This window comes from Manihot esculenta, chromosome 6 (assembly GCF_001659605.2).
Source record: "Manihot esculenta cultivar AM560-2 chromosome 6, M.esculenta_v8, whole genome shotgun sequence".
Taxonomy (NCBI): domain Eukaryota; kingdom Viridiplantae; phylum Streptophyta; class Magnoliopsida; order Malpighiales; family Euphorbiaceae; genus Manihot; species Manihot esculenta.
In genome coordinates this window covers 10,112,505-10,129,630 of record NC_035166.2, presented here as the reverse complement: position 1 = coordinate 10,129,630, position 17,126 = coordinate 10,112,505, and the positions used below count along the sequence as shown (strand labels likewise).

The 17,126-nt window shown below is 34.9% G+C and overlaps 1 protein-coding gene across 1 annotated transcript; it reads right to left on the bottom strand.

Moving 5' to 3' along the window:
* Positions 1–3,015: 3,015 nt before the first annotated feature.
* LOC110608368 (GDSL esterase/lipase At5g03980-like) lies at positions 3,016–4,845 on the bottom strand. The gene is made up of 5 exons (XM_043957741.1): positions 4,225–4,845; positions 3,926–4,138; positions 3,675–3,814; positions 3,315–3,588; positions 3,016–3,233 (listed from the first exon to the last, which is right to left on the bottom strand). Exons 1-5 carry the CDS (start codon positions 4,481–4,483, stop codon positions 3,016–3,018), a joined length of 1,104 nt encoding a protein of 367 aa, XP_043813676.1. The 5' UTR covers positions 4,484–4,845.
* Between the last annotated feature and the right edge of the window lie 12,281 nt (positions 4,846–17,126).

Here is a 17,126-nt window from a genome sequence, read left to right as displayed (position 1 = left end):
CTGGAGGAGACTTCCGGCCGCCGAAGGTGCCGCCGAAAGTGCCTGTCCAGCCTTTTCATGGCTGTTTTCTATGCATGTTTAAGTGATGTTTAGAAGGGTTTTTGGGGAGTTTCTTATGAGTTGTTAGAATGTGTTTAGTACCTCATGTGAGTCCATCTGTGTAGGATTGGACCTGAGGAGAGGTGTCTAGCTTCAGTGCTAGTTGACCCAGAGTTTGTTGAGCAGTGGCTTCAGGTGAGTAGAACTAAACTTAATCTTTTATTTTAAGAAATCTAATGCCTAAAGCATACTCATACATCATGTTATGTAATAGGATGTTTGCACTAGTTCACCATGCCCATGCACCATGTTTATATGTAATAGGATGATTGCACTAGTTTCACGAAGGTGATGCATTGCATAATGTGCTATGTATATGATGTGATGGGTGGACCAAGGCGACCTCAATAGCCCACAAGTCTGTCATGAGTCTTTGTCAGTCGGGTGAGTACATATAGGAAAGCCCCATGAGAGCTCCTTCGGGGCCAAGTTTTGACAGAGGGAATGTTGGGGTCATGTCTAACCCTGAGGGGAAGGACGTTACGTGAACCCTCTAAAATCACCCGCAAGAGGAAGAGATTTGCTAGCATGAACTCAAGCGGGGGTGAGATGTTTGTTGTGATATAATTGTGTTATGACGCATCTCATGAATGCATGAATAAGAAGAATAATAGAATTGAATAAAATGTCTTTATAATAAAATACATAAAAAGGGTGGAACAATAAAATGAATAATAATATACCTAAAAATGGAGGAACTAAATCAAATGTTTTTCTCTGTTTCTACTCACTGGGCTCTTGTAGCTCACCCCATTCCCTTAACCCCAGTTTTGCAGGGCCAGAGTAAGTAAGCCAGAGTTCAGTCAGAGTAAGCTATGGGATAGAAGAGGTTCAAGCATGGGTTGCCATGTTTGGTTGTAATAGCTTAGCTTGTTTTGTTTATGTTTATGTATAAGGAGAGATGCTTATTGTATATGTTTATGGAGATAGTATGTGATGTAAGTTGCTAAAGAGATGATATGTTATGTACTGCTATGAATGCTTTGTATGCTTGTATAGTTTAGTTGTGGACATGATGATGATGACGATGTATGGACATGTTGTGAGCATATGAATGAGTAGAAAGAGAAATGTGTAAAGAGATAGAGCCAAGTTAAGAAAAGTATAGATATGCCATGTGTTGTAGCATGAGATGTTTAGAATTGTGCTTTGCCTTGAGTGTTGGTAAATCCCTTTTTGTTATGCATGATCTTGAGAAAATGTTTTAAATGTTATGAGTTTTGAATGGCCCGTGAGGGAAGAAAGGGTTTCAATCCCTTGACCCAAAGCGGATATGTTTTAAAGCAAGCTTGATGACCCATTTGGTATGAGGTTCTATGTTTTCATGCATAGGTCAAGCTGAGGTAAGGAAAATAAGTTTAAAGGTTTTTATGAGATCAAAGCTTAAGTTTTCAAGAAAAGTTTGATCATGTATGGGATTATACCTAGAGTTCAGGATGTATAGAGGCTTACTACGGGTCCCGGCGGCCTTAAGCCGATCTGGATCCTAGTGCCGAGCAGTTTGGAGCCGTTACAGAAGGGTACCGGTTTCCGGGCTGTTACATATTCCCTGTACACATGGTCTTGTATGAGATATAATGTTTTTATGATGCCTATGTAACCCAAGCCTATGTTATGTTATGTTACCCCATTGGAGTATTTGATGAGGACTCCAATGAGAAGTTTATGTTATGCTTGTGCATGCACAGGCTAGGCTTGGCAAAGAAATGTTTGAATGAAAGAAAAGTTTTAAATTTTTATGTATGTTGTTGACCATGTATGGGATTAAACAGGTTCACAGGATGTATGTTTGGCTTGCTACGGGTTCTGGCGGCCTTAAGCAGACCTGAATCCTAGCGCCGGTAGCGGTCCGGTTTCCGGGTCGTTACATGGAGTGACATAGAGACATTCTAAACAGCAAGTCAATATTCTGCTAGACATTTGTTGTAACCTCCATTGTATTTCTCCATCACTTAGTAGATTCTCTTACACCCCAAATACTCTTCCCAATCTTGCTTGTTTGTTTAGTTACTTTGCTTCCTTACTTGTGTGTGTGATTGGCTTCCACAACACCTTGAGGTCCCAATTACCCAAGGTTGTGCTTATTGACCGCTGTGAGCACTTGCAATCTGTTGATTGCTGGAATCAACCCTTTTGTTTATCTTCCGCTGTGTATTGAGAGATTAAGGCTGACTCAGTTCGACAGACTGAGCTAAGTGTCGCATAGTGATAGAGCATATTTTAGTTCATATTATCATTATGTTCTTAATGTCTATTTGCATCTTTTCTGCTTAATTTTGTGATTTTAATCATGTTTTGCAGATATTAGGAGTAAAGAGACAATATGGAGAAAATGCTTTTAAAACTGCCAAAAAGTGCCAAATATGGAATGTGCCAAAAAAGGAAAGTTTCAAATAAGGAAAGTTTTCAGAAAAGGAAAGTTCTCAAATAAAGAAAGTGCAGAAGCAAAAGCAGATAAGGAAAGCTCAGTCAGAAGATTGATAAGTGGAAAGTTAATTATCAAAAGTTAAAATTTTTTTTTTATAGGTAACAAATATTATTTCCATTTAAATTTAAATATTACTTTATTTTTCATATTATGAAAATGGATACCTTTTGTACAATTTACTATTTACTCAATTATTAATTTGATAATATTTAATATCTATATTTATTTCTTTATTTTTTATTTATTTTTATATTAAAAATTTTTTCGAATTAAAATTGCATTGACGATTCAAAATTTAGATTTAATTGAAACCAAAACTAGCATATATAAGAATTGCTAATAGCATATATAAGCAACATAAGAATTAATATTGATAGATATAACATCTAAAAAATGTTAACCAACTGAATTTCTTTCCATTAAAATTAAAAGCCACAAACTAAATTAAATGAAAAACTTTCAAACTAGTATATAAATTTATGAAATAATCAAGCTATGCACTTAAGCTTTTGGAAGATGTTGCGAATGATCCATCGAGCCATGAAGAAATAGGCCTTTTCAGTTGAATGTACTCCATCCCAACTGATATGTTCTTGAGGTGTATGACAAACTGGTACGTTAGGAGCCCCACACATTCTATTAAGACTAAAATCATAATCACCTCCACTCCCACAACAAGCCTTTTGCAGTGATTTTGGATCAAACCCTGTTTCCATGAAGCAACGCAACGTTAGTTTCAGTAGTTAATGTTATGTTAAACCACAATTTGCAGACTTCAAAAACTCACCAAGCAATGCAGCTTTACTCAAAATCCACTTGTAGGCATTGTAGTAATCCCCATATACTATATTCACTTTTGGATTCTCTTCTTGCAATTCTTTAATTGCTTGCTGGAGTTGCTCATTGTGATACATTGCAAAGTTATTCAGTCCTTTGAGGCAATGAAATTCATCATATTCACTAGAATCATTGGAGTGAAATCCACTAAGATATATGGGCATGCAACCGATTGGAAAATTCCCAGGAACAATAACCCGAGCAGCACCAAATCCAATAACCCTCTACAGAAATCATGTAGGAAATTTAAGGTAATGAAAAGATGAACAGAAGAAATCAATTACTCTATGTTTGAAGAAAATTAACTAACCATAACAGCTTCTTTGATAGCTTTAACAACATCAGATACCATGGACTTCAACTCATCAATACTCTTGCCTTGAAAGAAAGCATAGTTATAATCATTGCCTCCAATCTCCCCAACCATGAACAAAGATCTCTTATGTTTCTCTACACATTCTGTAAAATATAAGAAGGATAAGACAATAGTAAGCATAGTTATAAGTTCAATAAATAATTTATCTTATTATAAAGTATGATGCATCAGTAATATATAGTGACCTTTGGAACTATGGCAGGTTGTATTGAAATGGGTATGCATCCAGTTGAGTTGTTTGGTAAGAGAACTATTGGTGACAGGGGCAATCACTCCTTTTTCTGCAAGAAATTCCACAGGCAATGCAGTAGAGCCAGCAACTGCAAAATTCACGCCATGTGTCTTGCTGGAACTAGCATTCAAATATGCTTCAAGAAGTGGAATACCAGCTGATTTTGCTGTCAAAATACAAACAAGTGCAATAATTATCTTAAGCGCACACAAAAGAGCATATAAAACGTGAAATAATATAGTGGTTTCTTACCAATGAAATCAATAATGAGCAAGCCATTGGAGCATCTACCAGTTGGATTCCTGTACAGGTTTTGGCCATAGGGAAGTCTAGAAAAAACAGAAGCAGGGTCCTCTTGGATCAAATTGCCAGTGTCAGAAATTGAATCCCCAAGGTTGTATATGGCCTCAAACTCACAAGCCTTGAGAAGATGAGCATTAGATATAGGCAGAAGAAGAAAAAGGAAAACGGAACAGAGAAGCAAAGGGAAAAGAAGCTTGGAGGAAGCCATGGCTGTAGAGAATAAAGAGTTTCAACTATTGCTGGCTTTGGCAAACTAGAGTGAAAACAATTGCATCTATTTATGGTCATACGAAGTCCATGCAGAGATAGAAATCAGAAGTCAAATACGACTTGGTTCTGTCCTGATCTTTGCATCCTATTTGGATATGAAATCCGAGATTAAGTTATAGTTGGACTTTCGACAGAAAAAAAAAAAAAGAAGTTATAGTTGGACTAGGATTCTGTGAAGAAATCACTCCATGCTAAAATCTGATGGCCTAATACATATAAAACACCTGTAATATAAAATAAATTATTCATAGTCATATTATGAAACAACTCATTGCAATGTCAACGCATAATCTTGAAAATATTAGATTATATATCTTATAACTTTCGAATCCCTCAAAACAAACAAACAAACACTTTTTAGATTTATAATTTATTTCATAATTTTTTATTAACTTAACTTTTATTAAATATCAAAAAGTATTTTAAATATTCACTTAAAAAAATAATTTGAGAAGTTATTTTTAAAATAAAATAAAATAAAATTATAATAGTCAATTTATATAAAAATATAATGTAAAATAAAAAGTAAACAATCATTTTAGAACGACAAAAAAAGAAAAGTGAAAAAGAGATATGAAATACAGACGGTATTTATTTTATTTTTTCTATCCTAATAAAATTTTTATATAAAACAAGTAATTATTTTAAGTAATTATTTTTATACCTCAAGATCATTAAACCTAATTTGAAATCAGTTTATATAACATAATTTTTACTATCTATATATATGTGTGTGGATGGAAATATGAGTTGAAACTTGGTTTAAAAATAATGTTTTGAAGTGGGAAATGAAAGTTTGAAAAGCTTAAAAATTAAAATGAAATTTTAAAATATTTAAAAGAATTAAGTGTAATTTTTTTAAGAAGGTTGTTGCTCCTCCGCCTCCTTTACTTACTGTATGGTGCAATGCCGCCTTCTCCCAACTTTTAAAAAAATAAAAATTAAAAAAAAAGAGTCGAAAAGAAATAAAAAAATCAGGATACAAATGGCATTCTTATAATAGAGCACACATTTAGCATATACTTCATATCTAACACTAATCTAAGTAACTTTCTATTAATTTTGTGTCTTTTGTCATGTTTTTACTGTAAAATAAAGAATCAGTTAATTTGACAAATATCTTGAAAAAACTGCTAAACAAAGCCTTAACCAACGATTTGGATAAACCTACTTACTATTTTTATTCGTTCAGTACCAAAAATTACCTAAGGCTCTAGATAGAAATTGTCAAATTACCTAAGGCCCTAGATAGAAACTGCCAAATGACCCAGTCAATCTTTGACCTGAGCCTTGCTCAAACTCCTAAGAAAATCTACAGTCTGTGAAAACAAAGAAAATAAGATTTTCCCATTAAAGATACGCGATCTCGCACGTTTCATTCCAAATTTTACGGCATTATCTAATTTAAATTCACCACGTCGTTTGGTTTGTTAGTCAGAATTGGATGTAATACCCGGCTAGATCAGGTATCGGAATTCCTACCGTCCGGTGGAATTCGAGGATGTCAGAGGTTTCTAGAAGGGTAAGAGAAAATTTTTCTAAAATGTTTTTAAGTATTTTAAAGGTTTAGAGTGGAATAGGATTGAGTTTTGAAGAGAAAAGACCAAGGAGGATTTGGCCAGGTTCGGCCGCCGAAGTGACGTTCGGCCGCCGAAAGTGCCTTAGATTCGGCTTCCAAAACTCCAAGTTCGGCCGCCGAACGTTGCATGGTTTTGCATGCGGTTAGGCTGCCGAAGCTGAGTCGGTTTGCCACCTATAAAACGCCTCCAGTCGGTGAAATGTATAAGTATAGCTTGTCTTTTCACTTCCAGAGGTAAGATCATGTCGTCCATGGGTATTTTTCATGATTTTGAGGTACTAGGTCGGATAAAACCTTTATCTACCAAGCTTCTCTACACTACTCTGATTACTCTGCCCAGTGTATGGATAATCCCTATATGCATGTATTCTGTTTTACGTTTCTTGATGAGAAATGTGCTGAACCAGGCTTATTGTTTGACATGTTTGATGAGACGCCAGTGAGTTGTAAGGTGGGAAGAAAGGGTTTCAATCCCTTGACCCACAGGGATCAGTAGTCACCAGTGTAAGCCCTGAGGGCATGTTTCAGATTTGTATATCTGAATGATAGTAGTTAAGCCTGGTAGTTCTATAGGATTGTGGTTGTGTTTGATCATGTATGGGATTTATCAGGTGCTCAGAGTTTAAGTTCGGCTTACTACGGATCCCGGCGGCCTTATGCCGATCTGGATCCTAGTGCCAGTAATGGTTCGGACCGTTACAAAGGGGTACCGGTTTCCGGGTCGTTACATTGGATCTCTCTAATTCTTAAGGTGGTTGATAAATTAAATCTAATAGACGTTTTTTAGATTGCTTGTTGACTAGGGTTAAATAGCGAATATTTTCTAATTAATTTACATCTAAGGAGAGATTGGTTATTAGGAGCGTCTCCCATAACTAGAACCAATCTATTGGAATTAATAAATATATTTTTGCTTCAATAATCAATTCTCACAACTGAAATGGATCCTATTTTTCAATAGAATTTGTTTGTATTGATTTTCTCTTAGTTAATATTTGATTTTTTTTCTTAGTTATTGCTTCCTTTAATTGTTTTATTTTTATTTTTTTACTTTAGTTTCACCCTTCATCAAAACTTCCCTTTTTATTTTTATTGTTTGTTTTCCTAGTTATTGATTGAAACTTTTTAGTATCAATTTCTTGTCCTATGGTCGACTCAAGCATTGGGGAAGTGAGTTCCCAAGAGGAGAAGGATCTAGAGGAATGTCGGGTCCAAGATGGAGTCGAATGTCCGATCCAAGGTGAAGCTGAGTTGCCGAAAGGGCTACCATCGAGAGAAATGGTGGTTTATGCTTTGGATGGTGGATCCAATAGGGAGTTGGTAGCCGAATGTCCAAGGGAGGTGGTGTTGCCCAAGCGAGAGAGGTGAAGGCGACGTTGCTCAAAGAAGAAGAGAAATAATAGGTGCAAGGCCGACGGATTAGCGAAGTCACCTAACCACATGGACGAAAGAAGTGTTGCTGGGGCACAAGTAGAGAACGTCGAAGGCAACAAGGAGCACGTGGGTGAACATGCATTGCATGTAGGTGGACATGCAAGTGGAATCAACATGGAGCATGTAGGTGGACATGCAAGTGGGACCGATATGGAGCATGTAGGTGGACATGCCAGTAGATCTTACTCTAGCTCGTGCGTTGGAGGACGTACGAGGAGGATGCGACGAGGCCGTTGCCAGGATGAGTGAGGGAGGATGTCACGGTCAAAGAGTGGTGAGACCAAGAGAGGTCATAGAGGCAAAATCGGCGAAGTATTGCTTGCGGTGCATGCGGCAGCCAATTGGTAGGCCAACGGGCCAATTCTGCATCAGGGGCAGATTTGGTATCGCAAGCTGGCAGTAGGCTGAATGAGGTTCAGCCTGGGGCTAATGATGTGTAGTGGTTGGTCAGAACGCTGGTTGGTGATGGAGTTGCTAGGCTGCCAGAAATGAGTTGCTATGCGACTGGCAGGAAGCTGGGGCGTATGGCAGGCCAGTAGGCTAATGAGGTGCAGTGGCTGGTCAGAACGCTGGTTGGTAATGGAGCTACTAGGCTGCCAGAAATGAGTTGCACTTGGACTGGCAGGAGGCTAGGATGCATGGCAAGCCAGTAGGCTAATAAGGTTCACTAGGGGAGTTTCCAAGGATTGGCAAGGCTGTTGGAAGTATTGTTGGGCCATTAGGACAGTGGTAGGTCGCTGGAGGCAAGGACAGGCCCAACTGGTATGTTGCAGACCGCTGGGAAGAAGCAAGCATGGGCCCAACACTGTAGAAACAAGGTCCATGGCTACAATGCTGGTGCGGCACGAGATAGGCCTGCGGGAGTTGCAGCGCATGCGGGCCAGCGCCCAAATGAAGTTCAGAGGTGCGCATCCCAGCAGGCAGATAGGCGAGCGGCCCAACAGGCAAGTGAAGTTTGCAAATGTGCAGCCCAGAGCCTAAACGAGGTTCACAGAGGCACTGTGGCGCGCAGAAGGCGACCAACACGTGCAGCAATGGGCCCGCAGCAGGCAAGCACGCAGCAAGTGGGGCTGGCGCACCCTCAGGACTGCCAGACTTGTTAGAACTGACTAAATGAGGTTCAAAATGGGCAGAAACTGTCAGAATATCCCAAAACTGCTGGAAAACAGCCAAGGCAGCAAAATAGGATAGAACGGAGATTGAAGAAGCTTCTCCAAGAAGCAGCTTGCTAGGGAAGATTGAACAGCAGCTTACTAGGGAAGATTGGACAGCAGCTTGCTGGGGAAGCTGGACAATAGCTTGCTGAGGAAGCTTCGCATCTCAGCCACAAATGGGGATGTGGCAGCCCTATAAATACCACTTAAGAGGTTCATTTAGAGTCATGAGAGATATGAAAACATGGAGAGATGGAGTGACCTGGAGACATTCTAAACAGCAAGTCAATATTCTGCTAGACATTTGTTGTAACCTCCATTGTATTTCTCCATCACTTAGTAGATTCTCTTACACCCCAAATACTCTTCCCAATCTTGCTTGTTTGTTTAGTTACTTTGCTTCCTTACTTGTGTGTGTGATTGGCTTCCACAACACCTTGAGGTCCCAATTACCCAAGGTTGTGCTTATTGACCGCTGTGAGCACTTGCAATCTGTTGATTACTGGAATCAACCCTTTTGTTTATCTTCCGCTGTGTATTGAGAGATTAAGGCTGACTCAGTTCGACAGATTGAGCTAAGTGTCGCATAGTGATAGAGCATATTTTAGTTCATATTATCATTATGTTCTTAATGTCTATTTGCATCTTTTCTGCTTAATTTTGTGATTTTAATCATGTTTTGCAGATATTAGGTGTAAAGAGACAATCTGGAGAAAATGCTTTTAAAACTGCCAAAAAGTGCCAAATATGGAAAGTGCCAAAAAAGAAAAGTTTCAAATAAGGAAAGTTTTCAGAAAAGGAAAGTTCTCAAATAAAGAAAGTGCAGAAGCAAAAGCATATAAGGAAAGCTCAATCAGAAGATTATTTGAAATTTAAATCGCAGATCTTCCTTTCCTTATTCAAAGATGTGCACACACTGCAACAGTCAAATCTTCCTATTTAGGCAGCAAGATTTCAAGGAGATACACTTGCCTCTTCTTTATTCAGCATTCAAAATTCAAACGAAGGCTCCACCTAAAAAGGAAAGACAAGATAGATTCACTTTCCCTTCTGCATTCAATGACCACGCGCGACCTGCCTTCTGCAAAGCAAGATGCGCGCCTTCCTCTTCTGAATCCTTGGTGCACGCCTCCTTCCTTCTGAAAGCCTTAGAACGTGTTTCTTTCCTTCTGAAGCTCCAGCCATGTCTCCTTCCTCTTCTGAAAGCATTAATGCACGATTATTTCCTCTTTTGAACACAAGCCGCGCGCCTCTTTCCTTTCGGATAATTTACAACGCGATTCTTTCCTTTTCAGACACAACTTGGGTAGCAAGCACCACTTGGGCAGCAACTTAGGCAGCAATGAGACCTAGGGCAACACTTTCAACTATAAAAAGACACATAAGGAGCCTCCACACAGCTTTTACAGACCACCTTGGAGACACCTACGGGATTCACATCTCTTCTTCTACCTTTCTTCTTTTCTTTTATTTTTGGTTTTGTTTCAGCCATGAGAGGCTGAAATCTTTTATTCTAGTTGAAGATTAGGTGATACTTTAGTTGTTATATGGATTGGGAGACTTGATCAAACATTATTTAACTTTTGGTTGTTCAATATTTATGCAATTTCATGCTTGATTTCAATATTGCTTTGTTGTTTAGATCTACGTTGATTCTTGATTGCAAGGTAATAATATGTTAGTTTGGATGATTTAAGTCCGTAATTGCTTGGATTATTCAAACATAAGAATACTTGGTGTAAAAACTAAGGAAATTGTATGATCTAACGACATCTCATGCGTTTGAGTAGTTAGGATTGGATCTCTCTATCTCCTCATGCAATTAACAATTGTTTTGATGCCTAAGGTCCAAGGACGTTCCTTGGCAATTTGTTAATTAGTAATTAATTAGAGGACGTTCCCTAATTGGTTTAATCATAAGGAGAGATATGGTGGTGAGAAGCGTCTTCCATCTCCATAACTAATCTATTGAATCAATCAAGAGAAACTAAGTGTCGATGATCAATCCCAACAACTGAAGTGGATCCAATTCTTCAACTAGAGCCTTTCTCATTATTGTTTATTCTTTATTTTTATTATTCGCTTTACTTTTATTGCTTTCAGTAGTTGCTTAATTAAATCAAACTCAAAACCCCCCATTTTACTTTCAGTTTATTTCTCTTTCAGTTATATTTGCTTTCAGTTTATTTCTCTTTCAGTTTATTTCTCTTTCAGTTAATTCTCTTGGTCTTGATAAGAAAAATAGGTAAGTATTCAATTCCCTGTCGATTCGATCCTTTCACCACTATCTGTAGTTGTAAATTGTTGATAACCGAAAGGTTATTTTTGACCGGTCTCGACAACCGCGAGTCACATGGCTTGAGTGTTTTTCGGGGTTGGAATCGCTAAACACGTGACAATATATGCGATAAGTGTCAAGTAGAAGTGCAGTGATGTATGCAACTGAGGCACAAATCGATAGACTTGAACTTTGTTCCTACATGACTCGATCAATTCGATTAATTTTTCTATTTCCACATGCTCTTTTCTTCCTCCATTACTTTCTTTTTTCTTTCATTCCTTACATTATATCTTTCTCTCCTAACTATTATTTAATTCTTTTTTTTTATTTCATTTCCCAATTAAATTCATTCTCAATATTTATTTTAAGGGTTCTATTTCTTTGTTTTGATTTCAAGTCCCTATTGCTTGAAGTTCTTGAAATTTAACATTGTACTAATTCTCTTCTTGAATTTTTTTTCTCAGTTTCTTTTGGAAACAAATATAACCACATTTGGGAGCTAAAATTCTCTAGGAATGCTGATTAGTTGGGCTACCTGAAATAAGAAAGACCCTGTTGGCTAGAGCAGTTGTTAGAGTGACTTTTTCTCTAGCAAAACATTGAAGTTTGTGAAATTGTTCATCAGAGTTGGGCTACCATTATTCATTAATAGCATACTATTACCCATATTTTATTTTTGGTGGTAATAATTCTTTTAAGATTTGATAGTTCTATTTATAATTTTATTTTCTGCATGCAACACATGCAGAATCTACTTGAGTATTTAATTTAGTTTTTTCAAAGGACAGAGCTTAATTTGGTTGTTATGCTTGCGATTTTACTTTTTTCTACCTGAGTTGGGCCTCTGCAAGATTTCGATAGAATATTCTCAAAGTATTGCTTTAACAATAAGTAAACCTTAATCCAAATTAAGAGGATTTGGTATGCTTTGTTGCATAGTGATGACACTAGAGGTAGCTTACAGCTGAATTTGAAGACTAATAGAAAGATAACAACATACAAGGATGGGAGGATGTTAAAAGAAAATTGGCATGTTCCACTTCAGCTTACTGTTATCAATTTGATTAGGGAGATTTACAATTTAGTTACTTAGTATTGCCATTATTAACAAGTACGTCCCTGCATTTTCAGAAATCTATTAAAACGTCCTTATCTTTTTTTTCTATTAATAAAATAGTCATTCCATCTATTTTTGCCGTTAAAAATATAGCAAAAGACCAAATTACCCTCCTTCTTTTCCTCCTCCTCCTTCTTCTTCTTCTTCGATTCTTCTTCGATTTTTCCTTTTATTCTTTTTTCGATTTTTCTTTTTATTCTTCTTTTTTAAGGAGGAGGAGAAGGAGGAGATTTTTCTTCTTCTTTTTCTTTCTCTTCTTCAACATCATCTTCTTCTTCTCCTTCTTCTTCTTTTTCTTCTTCTTCTTCTTCTTCTTTTTCTTCTTCTTCTTCTTTTTTTTCTTCTTTCTTAAGGAGGAGGAGGAGGAGGAGGAGGAGGGACTATTTCGTTCACGGAAAGAAACGATAAGAACATTTTAATAGATATAAGAAAAGATAAGGACATTTTAATATATATGAAAAAAGATAAAGACATTTTAATAAATTTCATAAAATATAGGGACTGACTCGTTAATAATAGCAATATCGAAGGACTAAATAAGGGGTTTTATTTGAGGGTAAAATTGGATTTTAAAAATTTTCTCTCTCGTCCTTTATCTATTTTTAACGGAAAAGAGGACGAAAAAACTATTTCATTGACGGAAAGAAAAGATAAGAACATTTTAATAAGTTTTTAAAAATGCAGAGACTGACTTGTTAATAATGACAATATTCAATAATTAAATTACAAATCTCCCATTTGGTAAATTAATATTGAAACTCTAATCCTCCTCCTCAGGCTTGGAGCTGAAGGGGTATATAAGCATCAATCATTTGGTAAATTAATAACAGGTCTGAGCTGCATTCATTTGGCTTTATGGATCCATCTCTAGAATGCTTGAGATTGTTTGAAGATTTGTGCGATTGAGATTGTTTCTAAGTTGATAAGCATAGTTTGGTGATTCATGGTATCCTTTCTTGTTGTGTGCATGATAAGCATGATTTGGAGATTGTTCTACTGTTTTACTTGTTTGTAAGAAAATCAAAGCTGATCCATGTATAATATTTGATAAAATGTTTGAGAGAGATTGGTTATTGCATGTTTATTGTGTGTGATAGTGTTAGATTTTTTCAGTTATTTAGCAATAATATAGTTATTTTAAATTTTATGAACAACAATTTTGACAGAAATATTTTAAATTTTGATTAGTGTAAAATTTAAAGATTTAAAGTGTTTGGTTTTAAAAAAATAGAAACTAATCTGTTAATTATGTTTAAATTTTGAGATTAAAGTGTAATTTATTCTATCTCTAATAATAATATGGGTAAGAATAATTTTCTATTTTTAATAACAAGGACAAGTACACCTGGTTATGATTTGATTCAAATTGTGAACCAGAATAGAAGTGAATTCGACTGGAACTTTATATTAGGGTTAGTTATAGGCGCCTTCCTTTGAACAAAAATCAAAATTAGCTTGTTTGAATTGACGGTCCAATTTAGTTTCAGTTTAATCATCTAATAAAACTGTAGTACTTAAAATTGATAAGTGGAAAGTTAATTATCAAAAGTTTAAATTTTTTTTATAGCTAACAAATATCATTTCCATTTAAATTTAAATATTACTTTATTTTTCATATTATGAAAATGGATACTTTTGTACAATTTACTATTTACTCAATTATTAATTTGATAATATTTAATATCTATATTTATTTCTTTATTTTTTATTTATTTTTATATTAAAAATTTTTTCGAATTAAAATTGCATTGACGATTCAAAATTTAGATTTAATTGGAACCAAAACTATCATATATAAGAATTGCTAATAGCATATATAAGCAACATAAGAATTAATATTGATAGATATAACATCTAAAAAATGTTAACAAACTGAATTTCTTTCCATTAAAATTAAAAGCCACAAACTAAATTAAATGACAAACTTTCAAACTAGTATATAAATTTATGAAATAATCAAGCTATGCACTTAAGCTTTTGGAAGATGTTGCGAATGATCCATCGAGCCATGAAGAAATAGGCCTTTTCAGTTGAATGTACTCCATCCCAACTGATATGTTCTTGAGGTGTATGACAAACGAAGGCTCCACAACAAGCCTTTTGCAGTGATTTTGGATCAAACCCTGTTTCCATGAAGCAACGCAACGTTAGTTTCAGTAGTTAATATTATGTTAAACCACAATTTGCAGACTTCAAAAACTCACCAAGCAACAGAGGCTGAATCTCATATATTGGAATTCAAAAACTCTACCACAGGTTATGCTATTTTTATGGGCACAAATCTCATATATTGGAATTCCAAAAAACAACAAACAGTTGCTCGTTCATCAACAGAGGCTGAATATCGAGCTATTGGTCTTGCTGTCATTGAATTAACTTGGATTCAGTCAATATTGCGTGACATTACTTTCCATTCCACCAAAACTCCCAACTTGTGGTGTGATAATATTGGCGCAACATATCTTTCTATCAATCCTGTTTTCCATGCTCGGACGAAGCACTTGGAAGTCGATTTTCATTTCGTTCGTGATAAGGTGCAAAAGGATGAAGTCAAAGTACAGTTTATTTGCTCTAAAGATCAATTAGCTGACATTCTGACTAAACCATTATAAAAAATGCGGCATCAAACTCTAATGCAACATTTAACAATTCGTCTTGTCCCTACAACGCACGAATTGAGGGGGCGTGATAAGGCTTAGAGTTGTGATAAGGTCTAGAGTCATGATAAAGTTAGAGTTGTGATAAGATTTAGAGTTATGATAAGGTTTAGAGTTGGTTGAGATAATATTTGTTATTCATACAATCTGTATCCAACTCAACCACCGGTATATACTATATAAATGTATTCCATACAGAAATACAAAGAACACATAGAATTCTCAATACCATAAATCTTCTATAAAATTTAACATTGTACTAATTTCTCTTCTTGAATTTTTTTTCTCAGTTTCTTTTGGAAACAAATATAACCACATTTGGGAGCTAAAATTCTCTAGGAATGTTGATTAGTTGGGCTACCCGAAATAAGAAAGACCCTGTTGGCTAAAGCAGTTGTTAGAGTGACTTTTTCTCTAGCAAAACATCGAAGTTTGTGAAATTGTTCATCAGAGTTGGGCTACCATTATTCATTAATAGCACACTATTACCCATATTTTATTTTTGGTGGTAATAATTCTTTTAAGATTTGAAAGTTCTATTTATAATTTTATTTTATGCATGCAACACACGGAATACATGCAGAATCTACTTGAGTATTTAATTTAGTTTTTTCAAAGGACAGAGCTTAATTTGGTTGTTATGCTTGTGATTTTACTTTTTTCTATCTGAGTTGGGCCTCTGCAAGATTTCGATAAAATATTCTCAAAGTCTTGCTTTAACAATAAGTAAACCTTAATCCAAATTAAGAGGATTTGGTATATGCTTTGTTGGATAATGATGACAGTTGAGGTAGCTTACAGCTGAGTTTGAAGAGTAATAGAAAGATAACAACATACAAGGATGGGAGGATGTTAAAAGAAAATTGGCAAGTTCCACTTCAGCTTACTGTTAGCAATTTGATTAGGGAGATTTACAATTTAGTTCCTTAGTATTGCCATTATTAACAAGTCTGTCCCTACATTTTCAGAAATCTATTAAAACGTCCTTATCTTTTTTTTCTATCAACAAAATAGTCATTCCGTCTATTTTTGCCGTTAAAAATATAGCAAAATACCAAATTACCCTCCTTTTCCTCCTCCTCCTCCTTCTTCTTCTTTGATTCTTCTTCGATTTTTCCTTTTATTCTTTTTCGATTTTTCTTTTTACCCTTCTTTTTATTTTTCTATATAAGCATCAATCATTTGGTAAATTAATAATAGGTCTGAGCTGCATTCATTTGGCTTTATGGATCCATCTCTGGAATGCTTGAGATTGTTTGATGATTTGTGCGATTGAGATTGTTTCTAAGTTGATAAGCATAGTTTGGTGATTCATGGTATCCTTTCTTGTTGTGTGCATGATAAGCATGATTTGGAGATCGTTCTACTGTTTTACTTGTTTGTAAGAAAATCAAAGCTTATCCATGTATAATTTTTGATAAAATGTTTGAGAGGGATTGATTATTGCATGTTTATTGTGTGTGACAGTGTTAGATTTTTTTTTTTTAGAGATTTTTTTAGTTATTTAGGAGTACTATAATCATTTTAAATTTTACGAACAACAATTTTTACATAAATATCTTAAATTTTGATTATTATAAAATTCAAGGATTTAAAGTGTTCGGTTTTAAAAAAATAGAAACTAATTTGTTAATTATGTTTAAATTTTGAGATTAAAGTGTAATTTATACTATCTCTAATAATAATATGAGTAAGAATAATTTTCTATTTGTAACAAGGACAAGTACACCTGATTATGATTTGATTCAAATTGTGAACCAGAATAGAAGTGGATTGATTAAGTTCAAGACTATACCTCTCAATCGATTTCAGTTAGTGAATTCGACTGGAACATTATATCAGGGTTAGTTATGGGCGCCTTCCTTTGAACAAAAATCAAAATTAGCTTATTTGAATTGACGTTCCAATTTAGTTTCAGTTTAATCATCTAATAAAATTGTGGTACTTAAAATTGATAAGTGGAAAATTAATTATCAAAAGTTTAAATTTTTTTTTTATAGATAACAAATATTATTTCCATTTAAATATGGATACCTTTTGTACAATTTACTATTTACCCAATTATTAATTTGATAATATTTAATATCTATATCTATTTCTTTATTTTTTATTTAATTTTATATTAAAAATTTTTTCAAATTAAAATTGCATTGACGATTCAAAATTTAGATTTAACTGGAACAAAAACTAGCATATATAAGAATTGCTAATAGCATATATAAGCAACATAAGAATTAATATTGATAGATATAACATCTGAAAAAATGTTAACCAACTGAATTTCTTTCCATTAAAATTAAAAGCCACAAACTAAATTAAATGACAAACTTTCTAACTAGTATATAAATTTATGTAATAA